Source organism: Fusarium falciforme, chromosome 4 (assembly GCF_026873545.1).
Source record: "Fusarium falciforme chromosome 4, complete sequence".
Lineage (NCBI taxonomy): Eukaryota > Fungi > Ascomycota > Sordariomycetes > Hypocreales > Nectriaceae > Fusarium > Fusarium falciforme.
This window is the reverse complement of record NC_070547.1, coordinates 351,092-372,115: the sequence shown is the minus strand read 5'-3', so window position 1 is coordinate 372,115 and position 21,024 is coordinate 351,092. Positions and strand designations below refer to the sequence as shown.

The 21,024-nt window shown below is 51.1% G+C and overlaps 7 protein-coding genes across 7 annotated transcripts; 4 read left to right on the top strand and 3 right to left on the bottom strand.

Annotated features, from left to right (window-relative positions):
• Positions 1-187: 187 nt before the first annotated feature.
• NCS54_00487100 (Mtf2 domain-containing protein) lies at positions 188-1,450 on the top strand (the record flags this gene model as incomplete). Its single annotated transcript, XM_053150393.1, has 1 exon — positions 188-1,450. One exon carries the CDS (start codon positions 188-190, stop codon positions 1,448-1,450), a length of 1,263 nt encoding a protein of 420 aa, XP_053006368.1.
• Positions 1,451-2,754: 1,304 nt separating this feature from the next.
• Positions 2,755-4,098, top strand: NCS54_00487000 (MFS domain-containing protein; the record flags this gene model as incomplete). The annotated part of the gene is made up of 2 exons (XM_053150392.1): positions 2,755-2,917; positions 2,966-4,098. The coding sequence occupies 2 exons, from the start codon at positions 2,755-2,757 to the stop codon at positions 4,096-4,098; spliced, it is 1,296 nt and encodes a 431-aa protein (XP_053006367.1).
• Positions 4,099-4,546: 448 nt separating this feature from the next.
• On the top strand, positions 4,547-6,551 carry NCS54_00486900 (Hypothetical protein; the record flags this gene model as incomplete). Its single annotated transcript, XM_053150391.1, has 6 exons — positions 4,547-4,580; positions 4,639-4,799; positions 4,849-4,879; positions 4,934-5,222; positions 5,270-6,455; positions 6,504-6,551. The coding sequence occupies 6 exons, from the start codon at positions 4,547-4,549 to the stop codon at positions 6,549-6,551; spliced, it is 1,749 nt and encodes a 582-aa protein (XP_053006366.1).
• A 1,793-nt stretch (positions 6,552-8,344) lies between these two features.
• NCS54_00486800 (Hypothetical protein) lies at positions 8,345-9,751 on the bottom strand (the record flags this gene model as incomplete). Its single annotated transcript, XM_053150390.1, has 3 exons — positions 8,345-9,220; positions 9,270-9,611; positions 9,659-9,751. The coding sequence occupies 3 exons, from the start codon at positions 9,749-9,751 to the stop codon at positions 8,345-8,347; spliced, it is 1,311 nt and encodes a 436-aa protein (XP_053006365.1).
• Positions 9,752-10,252: 501 nt separating this feature from the next.
• On the top strand, positions 10,253-11,316 carry NCS54_00486700 (Hypothetical protein; the record flags this gene model as incomplete). The annotated part of the gene is made up of 2 exons (XM_053150389.1): positions 10,253-10,297; positions 10,345-11,316. 2 exons carry the CDS (start codon positions 10,253-10,255, stop codon positions 11,314-11,316), a joined length of 1,017 nt encoding a protein of 338 aa, XP_053006364.1.
• A 391-nt stretch (positions 11,317-11,707) lies between these two features.
• On the bottom strand, positions 11,708-12,403 carry NCS54_00486600 (Hypothetical protein; the record flags this gene model as incomplete). Its single annotated transcript, XM_053150388.1, has 1 exon — positions 11,708-12,403. The coding sequence occupies one exon, from the start codon at positions 12,401-12,403 to the stop codon at positions 11,708-11,710; it is 696 nt and encodes a 231-aa protein (XP_053006363.1).
• Positions 12,404-13,538: 1,135 nt separating this feature from the next.
• Positions 13,539-16,573, bottom strand: NCS54_00486500 (Hypothetical protein; the record flags this gene model as incomplete). Its single annotated transcript, XM_053150387.1, has 5 exons — positions 13,539-14,147; positions 14,193-14,422; positions 14,470-15,148; positions 15,206-16,100; positions 16,161-16,573. The coding sequence occupies 5 exons, from the start codon at positions 16,571-16,573 to the stop codon at positions 13,539-13,541; spliced, it is 2,826 nt and encodes a 941-aa protein (XP_053006362.1).
• Between the last annotated feature and the right edge of the window lie 4,451 nt (positions 16,574-21,024).

Genomic DNA, 21,024 nt, shown 5'->3' with positions numbered 1-21,024 from the left:
TGGTGACGTGCGAGGCATCGGCCAAAGCGCGACTCGTTAATTGATTTTTGGCGCGAAGTCACACGTTCGCAGAGCGCGTTTCAATTCCGGGCTTTAGCCGGTGGTGCATCAAGGATTATTTTCATGAATTTTTAGACAACTCAATTGAAGATCCAGCAATTGGGAGTGACATTGAATTACGCCAAAAATGTCACGGAATTTACTCCCATTTTTATATCAGACCCGGACACTGCAATTTGCTTGCAGGCGTCCGGTGTCACTTCTCGTCGCCCAAAAAGCTGGCATTATCACCAAGAACAAGCGCAGCAAAAGACCCGACAACTCGATTCCCTTTGAGTGGGATGACGCAGAGCAAGCAAACAGTCACATCACCCCTGAACAAGAAGGAACCTTGACGCCAACCGAGTCTGAAATCTTCAAGAGCATCTTTGACGAAATTGCTCAAGGGCGGTTGCCAAAGGCCAAGAAGCGACCTGAATCTGCCGAGGGACAGGCAGAGCTCACATCACAAAGGCCAGCCAAGGAGACTTCTGGAGAAGAATTTTCTGAAGGCTCGCTGGTCGATCAGGCCCGCAGCGCTCAGTCCGACCCCAACTTCTTGAAGCAATTCCCAGCGTCGCTGCAGAATGCGGCGCAGGCCGCCCTAGGCAAATTCAAGCTTGCACCTGCGCGCCCCAGGCTCCGCGACTTGGCCGAACTCGACAGGGCCGAAGCTAAGCAGATGGCCGTGTGGGCGCAATACGAAAGTATCAGGGAGACGGAGAAGCTGAGGGTTGAGACTCTGATGAAAGCTTGCCAGACGGATGTTGAGCTGTGGGAGGTCATGGAGGATGAGGTCTTTTCGCTGCCTGGAAAGTTGATGATTGGGTCGTCTGACGCGAGAAAGGAGAGAAAGGAGAGAAAGAAGCAGAAGATGGCTGCCAAAAGAGCGGGCGAGGAGACGGCTGTCGAGGAAACGGCCACAAAGGCTGAACAGCCTTCGATGCTAAAAGATGGAAAGCGTGTCATGGACATCCATGGACCCCTCTACCCCCACTACCTCAGCACCGGCATGAAGCTGTTGGACACGGCATTCCTAAAGCCGTCCATCTTAGCCTTGAACATCATCCCGCGGGTCAAGGATCTCGGCCTTTCGTCCTACGTCCTCGGCGTTTCGACTCCGCTGTTTGCCAAGCTCGCAGACATTCACTGGAGGCGGTACGGCGACGCCACGGCTGCCTTGGACGCCCTGGATGAGATGCAGTCGGTTGGCCTTCACCCCAACGAGGAGGTGGAGAAGTTGGTTGAGGAGATTTCTAGCCATCTGCACAGCTGCACATGGGGTGCTCAGGGTCCTTTTGTCATGGCCATGATGGAGTCGCCTCCTTACGACGCTTCTCTTACTACCCGGTTGGAACGTTGGGAACGTGTCATTGCCAAGTCTCGGCCGCGACAGCTGGAGATGGAGTGATGGATGAATTGTATATGTATGTATGAGTGTGTATGATGATGAGACTGTATCATTAGTGTAAGATGACTCCAATCGGCGTTGGTATATGTTGTCAGTTGCTGGGAGATGCTGGCAGCTGAATATAGACTCCTTGATAGATTGATAGACCACCGCTGTTGGTACCGGACGCTGTCATGACTGTTGCCAAGATTCTTCATTCCAGTGTGAATGTCTTCTTACTCTATGAGAAGCCACATATGAAAAGGGGGTAAGTGTCACGGAGGGCATCACTTTGGTTTTTTCATAGACTCATTAGGTAGGGATTAGGGTGTTCTTATCTAGTCTGTAAGTTCCATGAGGAAATGGCGGGCAGTATTACAATCGGCTACCAACTTCTGATCCGATGGAGTGTCGTCCAAACTCACGTCAAGGCAAAAAGGGACAGCAAAATCGGCAAAAAAAGAAAACCCTGCGTAACACAGGTGGCTGGAATCTCTCCCGCCGGGAATTGAACCCGGGTCTCAAGCGTGACAAGCTTGCATACTGACCACTATACTACGGAAGATGACAGGCGTTGAGCGCCTGTTGTAGTGGGGGCTGTGGTTAGGATTCTTGATTTGGAGTCTATATATCTCAATGTGGGTCCGCGATCTTTCTGACAGACGAACTGCCCCCCTCTACCCTGTGTGTCTCAACTTCTCCTGTCGCACTTCTGTTTGGCTGCCTAAGATATAACCTTGCTGAGTATTTCGCTTAAAGGAGCTGCTAGTTAGTTGTTCACCCTTCACGGGTACGCATTTACGGGTTGACCTTTGAATTCGGGTCGAGTAGCCGCGACGTCGCGGTAATCGAACCCGAGAGTGGACCTGCGGACCAGCACATTGTGGTAACGCTCATTTATAGCCCAGCCTCGTGCTCCCGCTATGTCACGAACGGGTTTGTTTTCTATTGACTTTCAAGATAGAAATTATACTAAATTCTTTCTCTCCGATATGCCTGGAGTTCTATTGATGGAGTCTCCTTGACACCCGAAGTGCTGCCATCCTGGCCGGCCACATGCTGTGTCAAGCAACCCGATTGTAGGCATGGGGAAGCTCTGTATGATTCGTCAGTTTACCTTTAAGCTTGGCTTTATGATCGATATGTGGGTTAGTTCCCGTGTGCCGAGTCAACTTCCCAAGAATGACAAACAGCTCTCGGGTTCGTCGGCCGAGTATTTGAGAGACAGGATCATGGGTCTTCTTCTTCAAGTGAGGGGTCATTGCTGAAAGGCAGGCTTGCTTTGGATTTTATGTCATTTTTTGCTCCATTTCAATCGTGTCGAAATGGCTGTTGAACTCGCATCTGTGGCTTCTGCCCAACTTCCTATCCATGAGGAGAGTGGGGAGGATAGGGAGTCGCTCGTACCGGCTCTACCGCCGCCAGATCGAGGTCCCGCGGCCTGGAAGTTTCTCTTCGGCATCTTTACCATTGAGGCAGTTCTTTGGGGTATGGGCGCTGTTTTCATCAATGGAAAAGACTCACTAACAATGTCAGGGTTCCCTCTCTCGTATGGTGTCTTCCAAGAGTATTATTCCAAGCAGCCCGAGTTTGAAGGCGACTCCAACCTTGCTGTCATTGGAACTGTGTCGACGAGTATATATTTCCTAGGGGCTCCCATCGCTACGCCTTTGGTCAAACGGTTTCAGCGCTGGCAACGCCACATGATTACCGCCGGCTGGGCTGGCTGTGTCCTGTCTCTCGTCGCCGCCTCTTTCATGAAGAGCGTCAACGGCCTCATTGTCACCCAGGGTGTGCTATACGGGACAAGCTTTATCTTGCTTTACTTCCCGCTACTGATTATGCTCAATGAATGGTTCGTGCAGCGACGTGGAGTTGCGTACGGCGTCATGTCCGCAGGCAGTGGTGCTAGTGGAGTTGGATACCCGTTCCTCCTGGAGATGTTGCTGTCCAAGTACGGATATCAGACAACTCTTCGAGCGGTGGCCGTGGCAGCGTTTGTGTTGGGTGGTCCCATCTTATTCATGCTTAAGCCCCGGCTCCCGCCTTCACATCACGGAGCGCTGCGCATACTCGACTTTGGGTTTGCGAAGAAACCGCTGTTTTGGGTCTTTGCTGTATCCAACTTGATCCAGGGCTTCGGTTACTATATCCCGGCGCTGTACCTACCGACTTATGCGTCTCTCATCGGCATCTCAGGAACCTTGGGCGCTTTGATTCTCGCCGCTGAAAACTTGGCTATCGTCATCAGTCAACTCATCTTTGGCTTCATCCTAGACCGGACTAACAACATACTCCTCCTCATCTTCATCTCGTCGTTTGTATCCGCTGCTGTCTCTTTCACACTTTGGGGATTCGCTCACTCATTTGTGACGCTTCTCATGTTTGCCCTTCTCTTTGGTTTATTCGCTGGAGCTTTCCCTGTCCTCTGGGCTAAGTTTGGGTCAGTCATCGCGGAGGATCCGGCGCAGATCTATAGTCTGATGGCCTTTGGAAAGGGGATTGGAAACCTTGCGACAGGCCCTGTGACGGCTAAGCTGTTGACGCGGCCCGTTAGTTCTGGATATGGAATTGGCAAGTTTGAGCCTGTTATTATTTTCTTGGGGTCTTTCATGTTTTGCTCTTCCCTGGCTATCTTTGGCTGGCCGCTTCAGCGTCGTGCCAGATAATGAATAAGTTATTTGAAGGGGACGACGAAGCGAAGCGACTACGAGGAGACGTGACACCGAGAACGCAAGAAGAGACTGGCCTTTCGACTGAGGAATAACATGAAATGTAGAGAATGACTCTCTATGTGATGCAAAGATGCATGATGAAGTTGGCGGATTGGCTCTCTAATGGAATTAGTGAATATACGCTCTGTTGGCTTTCGCTCCAGATCTAAGGAGATACGATTTAGAGTCTTGCTTCCACTTTGCTTGTTTACAGGTTGACCTATCAAACCAGACTCTTGATCAAAAGTGGCTGGTATATACGGGTTAGAGAGACAGCACATCCCTGTCATTCAGATGCTCTTATCAGCTAGCGACCGCCATTATCTGAGACGTTACATCATCTTTTTTAAACCGAGGCAAATTAAAACACGCGACAGTTGTTCTCTCGCCAAACCACGCCACGATGGAGGACGTAACAGTCGCGGTAGTGGGAACCGGCAAGTCTTTGTCATGTACTTGCTTGCGATCGGATTACTGACTCTGTTGAGGTTCCAGGCCCAGCAGGACTCACTGCGCTCAAGAGTCTGCGGGAAGAGGGGTTTGATGCTGTTGCTTTTGAGCGACGGGAGGCTGTTGGAGGTCTTTGGGCTTATAGTGATGATCCTGCGTATACGTCGGCGTTGGATGATACGACGGCCAACATTAGCAAGTTTGTGGTCAGTATTGTGCACCACTCATTGGAAGGTCAAGGCTCACAAGGTCTAGTCCGGCTTCAGTGATTTCCCTATCTCCAAAGGTTGGACTACGCGTATTTTCGCTTGTTGGAGTTTTCTTTGGCTAACAATGCTAGAATCCCCCCCTTATCTATCTCGACGCCAAATCCACGAGTACTTTGAATCCTACGCCAAGCATTTCGAACTACACAAGCACATCAGTTTTGGTACCACAGTGACAAAGGTGCTTCGAAATGAATCTCAAGAGAAATGGGACGTTTATGTCACCGCACCTGGGGGAGATAAAACTCTCTCATTTGACAAGGTTGTGTTTGGAAACGGATGTGAGAGCGTGCCCGTTTGGCCATCGATGCCAGGACGGGACATGTTTACGGGGACAATTCTTCATTCACAAGCATTTCGAAGGTTAGTAACAAAAGTTTTATGAGATCAGTTTACTAATTGGTTTCCAGTGACAAGATTGACGACTACAAAGGAAAAAGAGTCTTGGTTGTGGGCATTGGAAACACGGGCTGTGAAGTTGCACTAAGTTTGCGCAAACACGCTTCCAAGACGTATCAAGCGTACCGCCGTGGCCGCATCGTCGCCTCTAGATATGGCGACGATGGAGTGCCTACAGACAGCCTGATACCATGGCCTATCCTACGTCTCAAGTATCTTTTGGACTATTGGGTTCCATGGCTGACGAACCCTTTGGTTGACAAATTCATGGTAAGCAAGATGATCAATGACGCCGCCAGACACGAACCAGTATCTCCTGATACCTCAAAGAACGAGAAACTGAGGCTTGCTGGAGAAAAAGTTCGGGGTGAGTGGCGGCTTGTGCCTTGTCCGAGCTTGGCACACAAGCACCCGGCGTTGCAAGAGAATTTCTTCCCTGCCTTGTATAATCAAGAGATCATCCCAGTACACGGCTTCGTCGATTTTGTCGGAGACAAAAAGGTCATACTGGGAAATGGGCAGATTGTGGAAGTTGACGTCGTCATCTTTGCTACTGGCTACAGGCATGACTTTTCTCTTATGCCCGAGCTGGAGATGGATGGCGCTGCTGGGTTTCCCTTGGCCACGCCGGGAGAGGTTGAAGATCGAAAGGAACCCAGTCTTCCAAGGTTGTTTCAGATGATCTTTCCTCCAAAGTGGGCTTCCTCAGTGGCTTTTCTGAGCTGGATGGCTCCGCAGGAGAATGTCTGGTGTGTCTGCGAACTTGCCTCCATGGCGGTTACGCAAGCTTGGGCTGCAGACGTTGCTCAAAAGAAAGATCTGAAAGCTCCGGCTGGGTATCGTCCTGCTTCTTTGTTGCCGTCCAGGGAAGAGATGGACAAGGAGGTGGATTCTTACCATGCTTGGTGGCGCAAACAGTGGATTGTTGATCATTCTGTGCTGCCTGGTTATGTGAGAGCTTATTCTTTCTACCCATTCCTCCATAACATGGCAGGAACTGGGTTGTATGAGCACCTCGATCATATTTTTACCACAAGAGGATGGTGGCTCTGGTGGAACGATTACGAGTTGTGGAAGTGGCTCGCCAAGGGGCCCATGAATAGCTACTCCTGGCGACTATTCGACACCAACCCTCTGCAGATACCGGGTTGTGGGAGGAAGGCTTGGGCGGGAGCACGAAAAGCGGTGGAAGAGGCTGTGAGTGATCAGATTTTTGATGGATGTTGAAAAACTAACGAGATGCAGTATAACATCTTTGAAGATTTCAAAGCAAAGCAGGGGAAAGTGGAGTAAGGACATTCCTTTCTCGAGAGAGACAACTGAGTTAGGCAAGGGTCGATACTCTCTCTCTATAGGACAGATGGACTTTTGGCAAAGAAACAGAAACAGATGTTTGATATTCAGTTTGATACTCAGTATTGAGCAATATGAAACAGCATTAGTACAGTCGTGGAAGCCACCGATGAATAAAGAAAAGTACACGCCAAGCATATGTCTTGAGAGCAATCTCCTCCATCCTGCCCTCCACCAACTGAGATCTGCCGCGTCTGCTCTTGAAGCGCGTCGTCCAAGCCCAGAATGAATGTAGCCAGCAAGACGCAATACTCGCTTCTAGCTGAGCCCGCGTCTCCTCTAGACTTGCAATACGGGTATCAAGAACTGTGTTCTGTGCAAATTGTTTACCAAGCTGTGCACGGTGTTGCTGTAGTTTGGCATCTTTGTCGTCACGCTCTTCGGTGAGGTCTTGCTCTGTCGCTTTGAGCCGCTTGATCTCATCTTGGCATGCTTGAATTTTCGCCTCGTTCGATTCACGCGCCGTGGCCAATTCTTGGACGAGGCTCTTGTTCTCCTCGCGGACACTCTTGAGCTTGTCCTCGTTAACCTTGAGCTTTGATTGGAGAGTGGTCTTTTCCTCTTCTGCCTTGGTGCGCGCTGCCGATTCCTCTCTGTGTTGTTCAGAGAGGGCTTGGGCTGCTTGTTCTTGATCTGACATGGCAGATTCGGCGATTTTTAGGCGGTGTTCACTGTCGGAGAGCTTTTGCTCGAGACGAGTGATTCTGGTCGTTAGCTCACTCGATTTATCCTTCCATCCGTCGCTCGATCTGGTGTGGGAAGCAATCTCGCGATCCAGCTTCCTTCTTAAGTCTTCGCACTCATCCTGCTTGAGCGCAATGTCCCTTTGAAGAGTTTGAACCTCATCGGGCGAAGAATTCTTCATGTCGAGAAGTCTCTGGTGGTGCTGGGTTGCCGTTTTAAGAACGCTCGTCCAATGACGAACGACCTGTGCTTCGTGGTGCGAGTGGTACTCGATGCAGAGGCAGAGGCTGGCTAGTCTTCGTAGTGTTTCGTTTGTGATGGACTCGGGTTTGACTTGGGACATGGCCTTGAGTAGTGAACGAACCTCGGAGAGGTTGGATTCGGGGACGTTAATTCTGCATCGGCAATTGTAGCGCATTGTCCCAAGGCATTTGATCTCGTCTGCTTTGCTTCGAAGGTTATCAGTGACTTGAAGGAGATTTTCTGGATCCCAGATTGAAGTCATGATGGAGAAGGGCAATGTGGGTCAATAGTTAACGAGCTTGTAGAGTTGAGAGAGGACGCTTGAGGAAACAAGTTAAAGAAACACCAGAGCAACCCTTCAGCTAAATACAGGTTTAGCAGGTAAAGAGCCCAAAGGCTGAATTGAAAGCTGAACCAACTGCAGAACTTGAAGCAAGGCGCAGCACAAAATGAAACTCGTCGCCGAGCCCTCATTGGGCCGTTATCGTCGGTGCGTGTTTTATGTGTGCGGCACGGCAGCCAGGTTGTGGTTGCGTCCAGGCCGCAGATCTGAGCTGCCTTTAGCTAACCGAGCCTTATTTTAGTCCTAGATATTCAAGTTTAGGTAGTTGCATTGCTCGTCGATTGAAAACTTGGTATTAGCGAGTTGTGATAAATGTGCATTTTCATCAAGTTGTGCTTGGGGGACGGACAGGGGGTTACATCGTTTCAGATGTAACAGGTTCCATAACCCATAACCGAGATGTGCTATCCTATATTTCCCCCAAGTTATACAACTCCAAAAATCTCTGAATTTATTGAGCCATCTACTTCTTGCTTGCCACAGCCCCCGAAGGCCCCTCCTCATACGGCGGAGGCGCTATCTCATCACCACTGGGAGCAACCCGGTCCAACCGGACATCATCCCTTTGAATCCTCTCCTGAGAATGATGTCCTGAAAGACCGCTGTTATCTATTTGCTTCTTGCCGCGAGCTCTCTTTCGCATGAAGAAGAAAACAAGGCTACCCCCCAAGAGGACACCTACGACTGCACCCACAACAGCTCCAGCAATGACCCCAGCTTTCGGGCCCTTGGACTTGGACTCTGACTCGTCAGAGCTGTTTGTCTCTGTAGCCATAGACCCTGAACCTGCTCCCGTGCTGGCGCTTTCTGTTTGGGAAACCGCAATGCCTGTGGCTGTGACTTCTCCCTTTGCTGCGCTGCAGTAGTAGTCGAGAACAGCGTTGGCAGAAGACAAGTTGTCGAGCATGTTCTGGTGACATCGGTTCTTGAGCTCCCACGATAATGTGCTTGAAACTGCCTTTGACACTGAATTCTTGAGGCAGAGACATGAAGCCAAAGCTTGTGAACCCCCTGGACAGAATGTGCTTGTCTGATACATGGCTGCTATATCCACACACAGCTGCGCGCATGTTTCCAGGGATGAATACTGCGGAAGATTGGTGACGTAGTAGGACATGTCGCCTGGAGGAGGAGAAGCCGTTGGAAACGAGGTTTTTCCAGAATTCATGGCGCAGTATGCTGCAAACATGGCTTGAGCTGACTTGACGTCGTCTTTGTTTGACGAGCAGAGTTGTCCAACTCCAGTGTTGATCATCTCGTTGACTCGGAGTGAGTTTTGGTTCTTTTCGCATACGCAGGGTGCGAGGTCAGTTGCCAAGTATGGGCAGATGGCTTCAGTCTGATCTCTGTTAGCTGAAGAATTTGGGGGATATGCAAGGGGCAAAAACCTGTTGATTCACAATCCCGCTTAAACGTATGGATGCACAAGGCGCCAACTCCGTCATGGCCGAGATTTCATCGATGTACGAAGACACTGGGTGCTTTGGCTTTGGAAACCCTACTTCCCAGTCCTGATCGCAGTATGCTTTCAGCACCGTCGACGCGGAGGCTTGATCTTCGCTGGCGGTTGAACCACAGGTCACGCTAACCATTAGAGACATTGTGGTCGATACATCATCGAATCGCTTTGTGCAGACACATGATTGAAGGTCTGTCACTGCTTCAGAGCAGTATTTGCTAAAGGTCTGGTATCTGATGTTGTTGGAGATGGCGGATGCGGCACAAGGTGCCTAGGCAAGTTAGAGTAGTACAGAGAGTATGCGATAGGTAAACTTGCGAGGGAACTGTAGAGGGATAGATCAGTCACATAGACGACATCCACAGCAGAGACGACGCCAGCTGCGAGGACGAGAGCCAAGAGTGAAGGCATCTTGGAGCATGCAAGCCACATTTTGCCAAACCGAATGATGTTTGAGGTAATATTGGAAAAAGAGGGAGAGGAAACACGGGAAATCGGATCTTGGAAGGAAGAAGGCCCCTGTCGTGAGGGTGGAGTTGCTAATTATCGAGGGGTTGTTTATGGATCGAAACGTGCAGATCTCATCGGTTATCGCAAGGTGATGGGTTTGAGAATGTGTCAGGCCGGTATTAATTCCGCGTTTGACTCCGTAGTTACGCCCGACTACTTAGGGAAAGATGCCGTTGATATCTGCCGGAGATATGTTAATATCTTATCAGATCATTTCTAGCCTGAGCACTTTTGTATCTCTCCTTGTAGTACATATTCTCTCACAGATGTAATTGAGGCATTCAACGTTGAATGCAGCCAACCAATGAAGATGGTCTGATTACCTGTTTCGGCCTAGTACGCGTTGGCATTCGATGCTGACAGCTTGGCACGCGTCTCTCTCATCAACTTCATCTCAAAACCATGGGATCATTTCTATCAAAGAGTCAGTTTCCCGTTGCGGGGAGGGTAAGTAACATCCCTCATCTACCAAATACAGCTCTGACAACTTGTAGACTGTCCTCATCACGGGTGGCTCTCGTGGCCTTGGACTCGCCGCCGCATGTCAGCTCGCAGCAAAAGGGGCCCACGTCATAATCGCAGCACGCGACGTCGCCATTCTAAAAGAAGCAATCGATCAAATCTCCCAATGCGCTCTTTCCGGTGGTCAACGCTTCCACTGGCTTCAAGCCGACGTCACCACAGCCCCCGAATGCGCCCGCGTCATTGCTGAAGCTACAGCTTGGAATAACGGTAATCCGCCAGATGTTGTCTGGTGCTGCAGTGGGAGTGCGCATCCTAGTCTGTTTGTCGATACGCCTGTTGAGCAGTTTCAGACCATGATGGATAGCAATTACTTTTCGAGTGCGTATATGGCGCATGCGGCTTTGAATGCTTGGTTAAGGCCTGCTATTGATGGGAACAGCAAGACAGCATCTCCTGAGGAGAAGAAAAGCCCACTGCTGGATCGACATATCATCTTTACTGGGTCTTTTGTTTCCTTCTTTAGCTTTGCGGGATTCACCCCTTATGCTCCTTCCAAGGCTGCTATTCGCTCCCTTTCCGATTCTCTTTCTCAGGAGATGAACTTGTATGCGGGTGCACACCCTGATGAACCTCGCGTGCGCGTTCATACTGTTTTCCCGGCTACGATGGAGACAAAGTCCTTGGAGGATGAGAACAGAGTCAAGACAGACGTCACCAAGTCGCTGGAAGAAGGTGACCAGATTCTTACGCCGACAGAGTGTGCTCGTCGTGCGATTGCAGGGTTGGAGAGCGGACAGGAGTTAGTTGCCACGAGCACTATTATCAGATTGGTAATGACGAGTGTCATGGGAGGCGCTATACGTGGTGGATGGCTGACAGGCCTTGTAAACACGATGCTATCGTGGATCGTCATGATTGTCATGGTGTTTATCCGCTGGGATATGGATGTAAAAGTCAAGAAATGGGGAAAGAAGCATGGATCTAGTGGCATGTCGTCTTGATAGGGTTCTCTTGGCAAGGTTGTGTTACACGAGAACGGGGGACGGAATCAACAGCCACGGGATGGGAGATCAGTGGAGATACAAGGGTAACTCAAGAAACAAACCAACGTGCCGGTGCTAAGACTTCGGGTGATTGCCGCGGTGCGGGATATATGCCGGAGTGTAAGACGGACTGGGGGTGTCCAGATGCCGTGGTGAAGCAAGATGCTGTAATTCAGTTGGACTCAGTATAACAACCCCCCATCATGGACACAGTGACGCATTCACTCATACAAACAAACTCGATTTCAAGGCCGGCCATGGTGTTTATTCAAAGTCTTCTAAAACTATCCAACAAGAAAATAATAAAGAAAAAAAAACAACCCCCATCACATCTCCCTTTAAGCCCAGCTTAACCTTCAATCTCAACCCAGTCAATAGACTCCGTGAATCCCTTGGCAAGTCCAGCACCCTCAACAAGACGAGGGCCAAGCAGGAAATCCATAGGCGCAGTAGGAATAAACTTCTTGTCGGTAATCTCTCCGACCTTCTTGCCGTCAAAGTAAAACGCAACGTGGTTGGCGTCGTACTCCAGGGTGGCAGTGTGATACTCTCCGTCGTATAGGTCTACACCCGTGTCGATCTTGCGGTAATCATCAACACCCTCCTTGGCGCTCTCGAAGCGCAGCTGAGTGTCGGAGTATGTCTGGCCGTTGGTCGTGTAGCCAAAGTTGATCTCGTTGAACTTGCCATCAACACCGTCATCCCAGAGAGCAACACCCCACCAGACAGGTTCCTTGGGACGTTCCGTGAGGGAGAAGGAAACGGTGAACTTTCCAGAGGTGAAGCGCTTGCCCGTGTAGCGAGCCTTGGACCAGCTTCCCTCACGGTTAGGAAGGACACCCGACTTGAGACGGAAACGGGCCTTGCCGGTTTCGATGACGGGGCAGGTGTACTCGCAGCGCCAGTTGGCAGTGTTGAAGGTATTGAAGTCGTCACGGAAGGAGACGGCGCGCTCGACCAGCGAGGGGGCGGCGTCTGCTGGGGCGGCTTGGGCGCCGGCTAGCAGGAGGACTGCGGCTAGGGAACGGATGATGCTGATGCCCATGATGAAGAAAGAAGTGGTTGAAGAAGATGTAGATGGTTGTTTGTTAAAGTCTTTGGGTGAAGAAACAGGTTAGAGCAGAGGGACTGGGCGTATTTAAGTATTTTAACCCCTGACAATCCACCTGTCAATCGCATGTCCCTGCAACGATAGATCGAAATTAAGCAGGGCCTAGTAGATCCTGTAAGGATTCCTACGAAACCGCCTCCTCTCAAGTGGCATCATGTTTTACGACTCCTCTCTTCAGCCAGTGGGGTTAGCTGAATCCTTTCAGGAATCTACCAGGGCCATGGCGAAACAACGCCCCATGCTTTTAGCCAGGCCTTTCTGTATTACTACTCTGGCCCTCTGTTTTGACGCTGAATGGTTGGCTGGTGTACGGGCTCTCGGTTGATTGTCATACTATGTGCACGGATCTACCATGCTTCGTCCTTAAATGATTCATTCCTACATATGCTTAAAGGATAATTAGCCTCAATTGTTCGTAATTCTGTTCAATCAACCCCGACCTGTTGGTTTCCCGCGCGGGACGCCCGGATCATGCATGGGTTTCGGTCCAAGTCAGGATGAACAATTAAGGGGCCCTGCAAGGATGCTGACATCAATGTTATTGGCTACTTTTTTTCTGTTGGTTGGTCGTTAAAACATGATCCGGACGGGCCGGAACTGACGATCTGGGGCAGACGATTGAGCACTCATCTGACCTGTATTCTTCAGACGCACAGCTTGTTCATTGCTGAATACCCTCACTGCCATCAGTGGAGTTATACGCGGACAGGATTCACAGCCATGTAAGGCGCAGAAAACGATTCCTCTTGCATACCCGCTTGCAGACAAGACCACTGCTCACAAGGTAAATGTCTGGGGTTGGCATGTATGCCGGGTGACCCTAGTAGGGCTGTCGGCTCGCCTAACGAGCATATCACGCAAGGACAGGATGACGACTGGTTCAAATAGCGAGAAGGATCTGCTGCTGGGGTTTGCATACGGCCCGGTGGCTTCACATTCTAATCTGGTCACCATCCCGAGAAAAAGGAATTAGTTGCATTCATCATTACGTCGTGTCATTAAATAAAAGTCATAAAACTCCTTTCCCCCCTGCTGGCTAATAGTACATGACTTTCAAATCCTCCTCGTGTCAGGGTCGGGCTGAAGCTACTGAACTTCCAATGCCAGAGTCGGATGGTGTTGGAGGTGCCCTCTTGTTATTACTGCCTCCATGCTCAGCTATCGTTTGAGACACGTCGTGGCGGTTCCGGAGCGGATGGCGGCTTTGCTTCTTCTTGGGCTTGTACCTTCGGACGAATCTTGATAGAAGCGTCTCGGATGAGATGTCTGATCTGTTGTCGTCTTGCTCCAGCTCAGGTGGGGGTTGGGGAACTACAGGCGGTGGAGCTGAGTGTGCTGTCGACATTTGGGGCGGTTCATGGTGTGTTTCTGCCACACTACGAGCCCGTATAGGGACCGAAGGTTCCTCCTCGTCCTTGACCTCAAAGTCGAAGATCCGGAAACTCTGCGTGGTAAGCGTGCTTGGTGTACTCGGCTCCACCACTGGTTCTTGTGGTGTGACTGTCGTGTCTTGAGGCTCCTCCTCTTGTAGAGTATCCAACGTCTCGGGCTCAGCCTCAACTTCTCCGTGTGTCTTGCGGAACAAGGATATCGAGTTATAGAATGTGGATGTAAACTGTCGTCGTTGCTTCATGCATCTGAGTTGCAGTGTCGTGATGGCGAGCTCTTTGAGCATGGACTAGGTCTGTCAGTGAAATCCTTTGAAGGAGTTAGCAGTACTCACCCATGTGGTGGTAGGATCTAGCAAGACCCTCCCCTCCTGTTGCCCCTTGACTGATAGGCCGAGCTGGCTTAGGGCCTCAAGGCTGGCCCATTCTTCGCCAATGGCCACGTACTCTTCCTTCTGGGCCTTCTCGTCCGACTGCCTGGCTGGGTAGAACTGCGGTAGATATCCACAGTGGTAGAATTGCAGGAAGACGGGCTGCTCGTTCATAAACCACGTCTCTCCGAGTTCTGATTGGTGAGCATGTTTCTGATCACTTATTGAGATGTTAACTTACCATTGCCCCGTACGTAGATGAGCTTGGTGTTTTGTCCTCGCATCAATGTGTGGGCGAGGTCGAGACCGTGGGCGTTCCATGCTGATCTGTCTCCCACAAGAGAAGCCATGATGGCCTTGCCAGGCATGCCATGCTTCTTGATAAACTCATCACTGTTCCAAACAGCTTCCTCACGCTGCCGCACAACAGTAAGGCCGAGACACGCAATGTCAAGATCGGGTGTCGAGGCGCCAGTTTCAAAGTCGGTCTCCTCGGCGTAGGGCAGGATCACAATGTTTGGTTTTTGAAGGGGCCCCTTGATCGGTTTTGATTCTTCCTTTTTCGGTTCGCGGCTCTCACGCCAGCTTGATTCATACGGAGGCTGGCCTGGTTGTCTGGGGAAGAGGAATGCTGGTGGTTGAGCCCAGGGCGGCGGCGGAACTTCCCTGGGTCCAAATCCTCCCAGGTGATGAACAGAAGGGCCGCTGGTGTTAAACGATGGGTGTGCGAAAGGCATCGAGTATCTATTCGGAGGTCGATCCATATGTGGCTTCGAAAAGGGGTTGCCTGGTGAGATGCCTGCCTGAGGAGTCTCGGATCGAGTTGGTCGGATTATTCGTCTCACACTCTTTGCGCCTTCAGGACTACTTGGAATACCCCCCGTGTTTCTGAAGAATGGAGTGGACTGGGACTTGCGAGGCTGGTTTTTGTTAGAGGCTGGTGACACAGACACCCGTGCCCCTGTGTCTTGGCTTACCTTTCGAAGGAACTCTCCCCAATCGTCATCCTCCTTGCTCTCATACGAAGGCCGTTCACGAATATGTTCCTTCTCTGGTGATTTTGATTCGCTGGCCCCTTTTTCAATCTCCCTTTCGCTCAACAAAGTCCATTTCAAAAGCAGATTGTCCACTGCCTTCTCCGGTTCCTGCGGCGTTGGCCGTTCTCGTGGTGGCCTGCTCGCGTGTCGTGTCGAGTATCGAGATTCTTGTTCAGAGTCTTCCGAAGTCAATCCCGTCCATCCTTCATCCTCGGTTGAACTGTTCTCCTCTTTGGCATCTCCCGGGCTTGGCGATTGATTTTGAAAGACCAGATTGTAAAGAAACGTAGCTGCATCTCCTCGAACGCGGAAATTGTGACCAAGCTGTACGACTTTGCCGTTGGAACCTCGTCGTCTGGGTTCATCTGATGCGTCATTCTCGAGATCTGCCTCGTTGCCCTGATCCGGAGTTTCTTCCCCCTCTTCCTCATCTGCATCGCTCACTGTGGCCTTCTTTGGAATACGGGTGCTGTGATCTGGTGTTGGTTTTGGACTTCGTGCATCGACATAATCTGTTTCCTCTCTTTCGGTGTCTGATACAGACTTGCGAGAGGATCGACGTCGTTCCGGAGGTGAAGATGGATTTCGAGCTCCAGTTGTTGGTGCGCCAGAACGGTCGAAAAGATCCTCTGGCCATACATGTCCTGGTATCTCGGAACGGCGTACAGGACTTGGTAGTCGTTTGCTGGTCCGGAATGGGGGGCTGGGAGCCCTCTGTCGTGAAATCCTGGTGTATCTGTTGTCGTGTTCTAGTGAAACCTGACCAGCTTGAATGAGACTCTCTGCTTGTATCCTGAACCTGTTTTCGGGCCGTTCGTGGGCTGAAGAGTGTCTGCTAGGGATAGGGACATATCAGACAAAGTGAGTTGCGGATGCAACCTATGGTTAAACGTACGTAGTTGTGGACTTGACAAGGATGGCTGCAGACAATATGGATGTCTGCAGAGTTACTGTGACTCGGTGCTTTTCGATATCAGAGAGGACACTGGCGGCTTTCATCCACCGCAGCCTTTCAAAAATGGTTTCGTTAGATATCATTGTGGAAATTTCGTCTTGAGTCGACGTGATGTTTGCGACTACGGCCTCGACGCCCTGGAGGAATGACGGCTTCGCGCAAGACGCGCCGGTAGCGAGAACATCGTGTAGGTGCTCTAGAGTCGAGGCCAGACTCGACATCTCGATGGCGACCGACTGTATCTCCCTGGGCGCATGGCGAACTGTCCTGACAAGGCGGAACAACGTGTTTGCAAGCGCGGCGCCCGCGGTGGCGATCCCTGCGACGCTCGCTAGGACGGACAAGGGATCCATCGCTGCAGCTGGGAAGCTGACCTCAGCCTTTCGTCGGGGTCATGTATCGGGGGAGGCAGGGCCGTTGGCGGACAGAGGTTTGGGGGACAGACAGATGTGAGGCCGGCGAAAAAAGGCAAGAGGGGTTTATTTGAATCGATCGACCCATGGCCCAATTGAACTGGCTGGAGTTTGCCTTACGGCGGCCTTGGTTGTGGGCTGGGCCGGGCTGGGCTGTGCTGTACCGGCCACCCCTGCTTCTGCGGGTGCATGTCCAGGCTCCGCAGTGCAGCCCAACGTGGCCTGGCGCCCAGTGGGAGGTGATGCCACACCTGCCGTCGAGTCTCTGGCCTCGTTACGGCAGCCGCTGGCCTGTCGGTGGCCCGCTGCGATGCGCTGCGCTATGCTGGGTTCTGCTGCAAGGTGGTGACACAGAGGCGACTTTGTCTCGAGAAATGGCGAGGCTGAGGTGACTTGGGATGAGTGATTGGAGAAGGGATTCTCGAGGGGGTTGGCCCTCCAAGAGGGAAGGTCCACAATGTGTGTGGACTGACGGGAAATGCATTTAACGAATAGCTTGGCTTAAAAGGGCCAGACTCTTCCATCCCATCCCATCCCATCAAGAAAAGAAGGAGTGTCGGGTGCACCTGCCAGCTCACCCATCCATCCTTATTCCTCCACTGTGATGAAATTTTCAGCGACGAGGCCACCATCGAGCGGGTCATTGACCATTGGCATCCAACATTCCGCCTCATCTACCAGGAAGTTATTCCCATTTGACGCTTCGAGATGGCTATTTAATTCCTCACCAAGGCGTGCTTCCCTTCAATCGAGACTGAACTAGCCACGGAGCAAAATGGTCTCTGCGCGCTTTGATGGAATCCACCAGAAGGCCTCTGTCACCTGCATCGGTATGTCGCATTCATCACACACCAGAGACACAACCACCACCCAACACAGCCTGCCTTTCATTATCGCTGTGAATATTTTATTCAGTCATGATCAAGGTGATACTCCCCAACCCCCAGACAAAACTCTATATGTCTGCGACCCCGGTAAATAATGTGCGTCATCGGCTTTCGATTGAGTCAGTGATGTAAGAGGTGGATTCAAGGTCCAGGGTCAACCTGGACTGTATTGATCTGAAGCTTGGTAGTTAACCGCGCTGTTCTCTACTCTCACCTGACGGTGAGTCAAGTCAACATTTTGGGTGTCACCTCGCGCGCTAAAACATGACCTGTTTCTGTCTTGTTCTCGCTCACGGGACTCTTGCATCGTGAGATGGCCTCATTCACTCGACTTGAACTCGGCACACATCTATCCGACACCCAGGTTTTTTCGTCTTATTGCAATTACTGAGGACCGCCAAGACGGCTCAAACAGGCGCCCACCACCAGGGGAATACGACAATCCAAGCACAGCTGAAATTGACCTGCACAGGTTTGAACTCGCCATTCGTTTCTTTCCCAACATCCAGGCCTTGAATACGATCCCGGGTCCACCGACGACTGCATTATCCAGATATTCACGAATCCACGATCGCGCACTCTTCTTTCCTCTCGTCACAGTGGAGGGTTCTCTCCCCCACTGGTTGGCACCACGTAACCCTGCATACGGCCAGGGATGGGGGCTCCAGGGTTGTGCCCCAAGGGGTACAGAATTTTTCACTGCATCTCACCAGGACCTCTATCCTCACAGGAACCGAACCGAGATCGACGTCTGCGGCACCGATGCAACCTCTTTATCTCTTCCTAATGTTAATCCGCGCCGAGATTCTTTGCCCTGGTGAGATTTTGTAGAAACGTAGTTGGACTGGGGATCACTTTGGCGTGAAGGTTTGCAGGGTCGTGAAAAGATGCACGGCGTTCCAGAGCGCTTAAGTCAGCTCTATCCGTTGTGATTTCGCCTTTCACGCACATTCATGGCACATAGCGTGTTTGTTCATTTGAAGTCTCTTGCAGTACCTCCATGTACGCTGCACGCGTGTTGTTGTGGTTGCATGTCGGCGATTTGACAGCTTGAGATGCGAACAAGGCGTATGCATAAGCGATTCGCAAGGATAAGCCCATCAAATTCCATATGGCACAAGAGCTCGTCATGTAGAAGCTTTCTGGTTCACCCTCTTGATAGCACGTGCTTTATGTCAACTCAAGTTAGTGAGCTGTCATGTTCCGCGCTACTGCAGACTGCCGTGGTCGTGCAGTTGCTGATAATGAAGGTGGCGTTCCATGAACTCCAGCACGATTCGCTGCGATTTTCTGATAACGAGGTCTAGATGGAAATGGAAACGGTTGGTTAATGACCAATGTGGTAAATGGATTAATGAGCGTCGTTCTACCATCCTATAACAACACCAGGGGGAATAGCGGTAGTGACAGTTATCCTGGTGAACCAAGGCCATTAGATCCTGGCTTTGATCGAGAAATTGACATTTCTACCCTCAACGGTAATAGAAACGTCGACCTCAATCTGCAAACCCGGTTTCCTGGCTTGTTCATCATCACCCATTTCCTCTCGACCCTCCGTCCTCTCCCCATCGTCCACCCCCTTGGAACCATCTGCCCCCTTGCCCCTGACCACTTCCACAACCTCAACCAACCGCTGCGTTCCCGGCTCCGTCGAGTCTACCCCGCGATCAGGGCGTTGGTATCAAACCCACTTGTCTTCAAGGACAGTGACCTGCCCCTTTCCACCCCACTTGAGGGCGTAGATGACGTTGAGCTTCTGGTCTGGCTTGGGACTGGGCACGACCGATAGGGAAGTGAAGGGGGCGAGCTTGACCGGCCCGGGCAGGGATTCAGGCTTGGAGAAGTTGGCTCTGCCGCCAGTGACCTCGGAAGAGGAGCGGTACAGAAGGTTGCCCTGTCCTCAGAAGTAGAGGTGGATCATTTCCTTGCCGTCCTTGTTTGAGTAGGCGGCGGAGAACTCGGCCAGCTTGTTGTCGAGATACTTGCTCGAGTCGGCAATGACGTGGCCTATTCACAAATGAGAACCAATTTGTGGCGAAAAAAGGATGAGCTCTCACCTGTAGCGCTGGCGCCCAGACGGATGACTTGGATTTCAGAAACCTCGTCGCCGCCATCGCTCTTTGTCTGGTACGCAATCCAGCTGTAGTTTCCGTCGTAGAGAGCCATGAGATCAGTGTTCTCCATGCTGTTGTTGGTCTTGGAGACGCGGGTTGGGTTTTCTTCGGGGTTGCTTAGGTTCTTCTCGTAGATGTAATAGTTATCTCCCTCCCGCCTGTGTTCAGTCGCAAGTTGTTAGCTCGGTGATCCAGAAGACAAGAAACCAGAGGAAAGGAATACTTGCTTCTGGGAGTAGATCCATCCCTGATCCCTGCCGTTGCTGCAGCCGGCGATCTTGTCCTTCAGCTCACCCACTCCGGCTTTCTTCAGGGGCATGAAGACAGGGCTGAGAAGGCAGATGGTCTTTGAGTCTGCACTGACACTATAAACATGGACCTGAATTCATGACTGCATCAACCCAGAACTTGGAAAAATGTCAAATCCACTTCATTAGACAACTCACAATGTCATCGTAAACCGTCTAGGCAAGGTTCGACTTGGCTTTGAGAATAGGGGCATACGGGTAAGGAGCCTCGTAGTAGCCCTGGACGTCGCCATCTCTCTGAGTCTCGAGCTTTCTCTTGGTAAATTCAACCTGCTCAAAGCCGAGAGTGCGGTTCGGGAGGGACTGGAAAACGATGACCTTGGCATCGCGAGCGGTAGTGTCGGGGTTCAAGATGGCCGTGACGGCTTGCATCTCAACATCGGTAGGCTTCTCCGAAGAGGAGCCGTTGGGACGGATGGTGTTGCTACCGCAAGAGCAAGACATTTTTAAAGGCTTGGATGAAAAGGTTGAAGAGAATGGGTTGTGTGTGTGTGTTGTGTGTTGTTCAGAGTTGATGGTGATGATGTTGTATGATTTTGATCTTAAGAGAGGGAGGGGGTGAGCCCTCTTATACTTGAAAGCTGTGCTAAGGTATGCTTAGATTCAAGGACTGCTATACAGCTCGACGAGAACAAGTGGAATTGCCCTTTTGTGAGGGTGCCTTGGGCTCTGTCGTGCGTGCCTCCTCATCTGTCACCCATCAGCATCGGAGCAGACTCTTCGCACTTCTAGCAGTCGGTTGAACTGGTTCCAAGCAAAGGGATTGCCTTTCATGCTACAACTCTGCAGGTAAACCGTTCTTGGATAATCGGCGTTTCTGGAGGAAGCTGATATGGAACAAAGTTATGTCCGCTCACATTATCTATCGTGTCATGGCGTAGCGTGGCTTGGTGTGATTTGATAATACCCCTTCGTAAACAAGACAAGCCGGATACTTGGCTCTCTGTAAACGAGCTGATTTGAAGCCATCGTGACCCGATGACACCAGTAGCAAAGCCCATTTCTTGCGATTGGACAGGTTGGCTCGGAGGCGACGAGACATTGACAAACGCATGGCTCCTGCATGGCCATCTCTCAGGCAG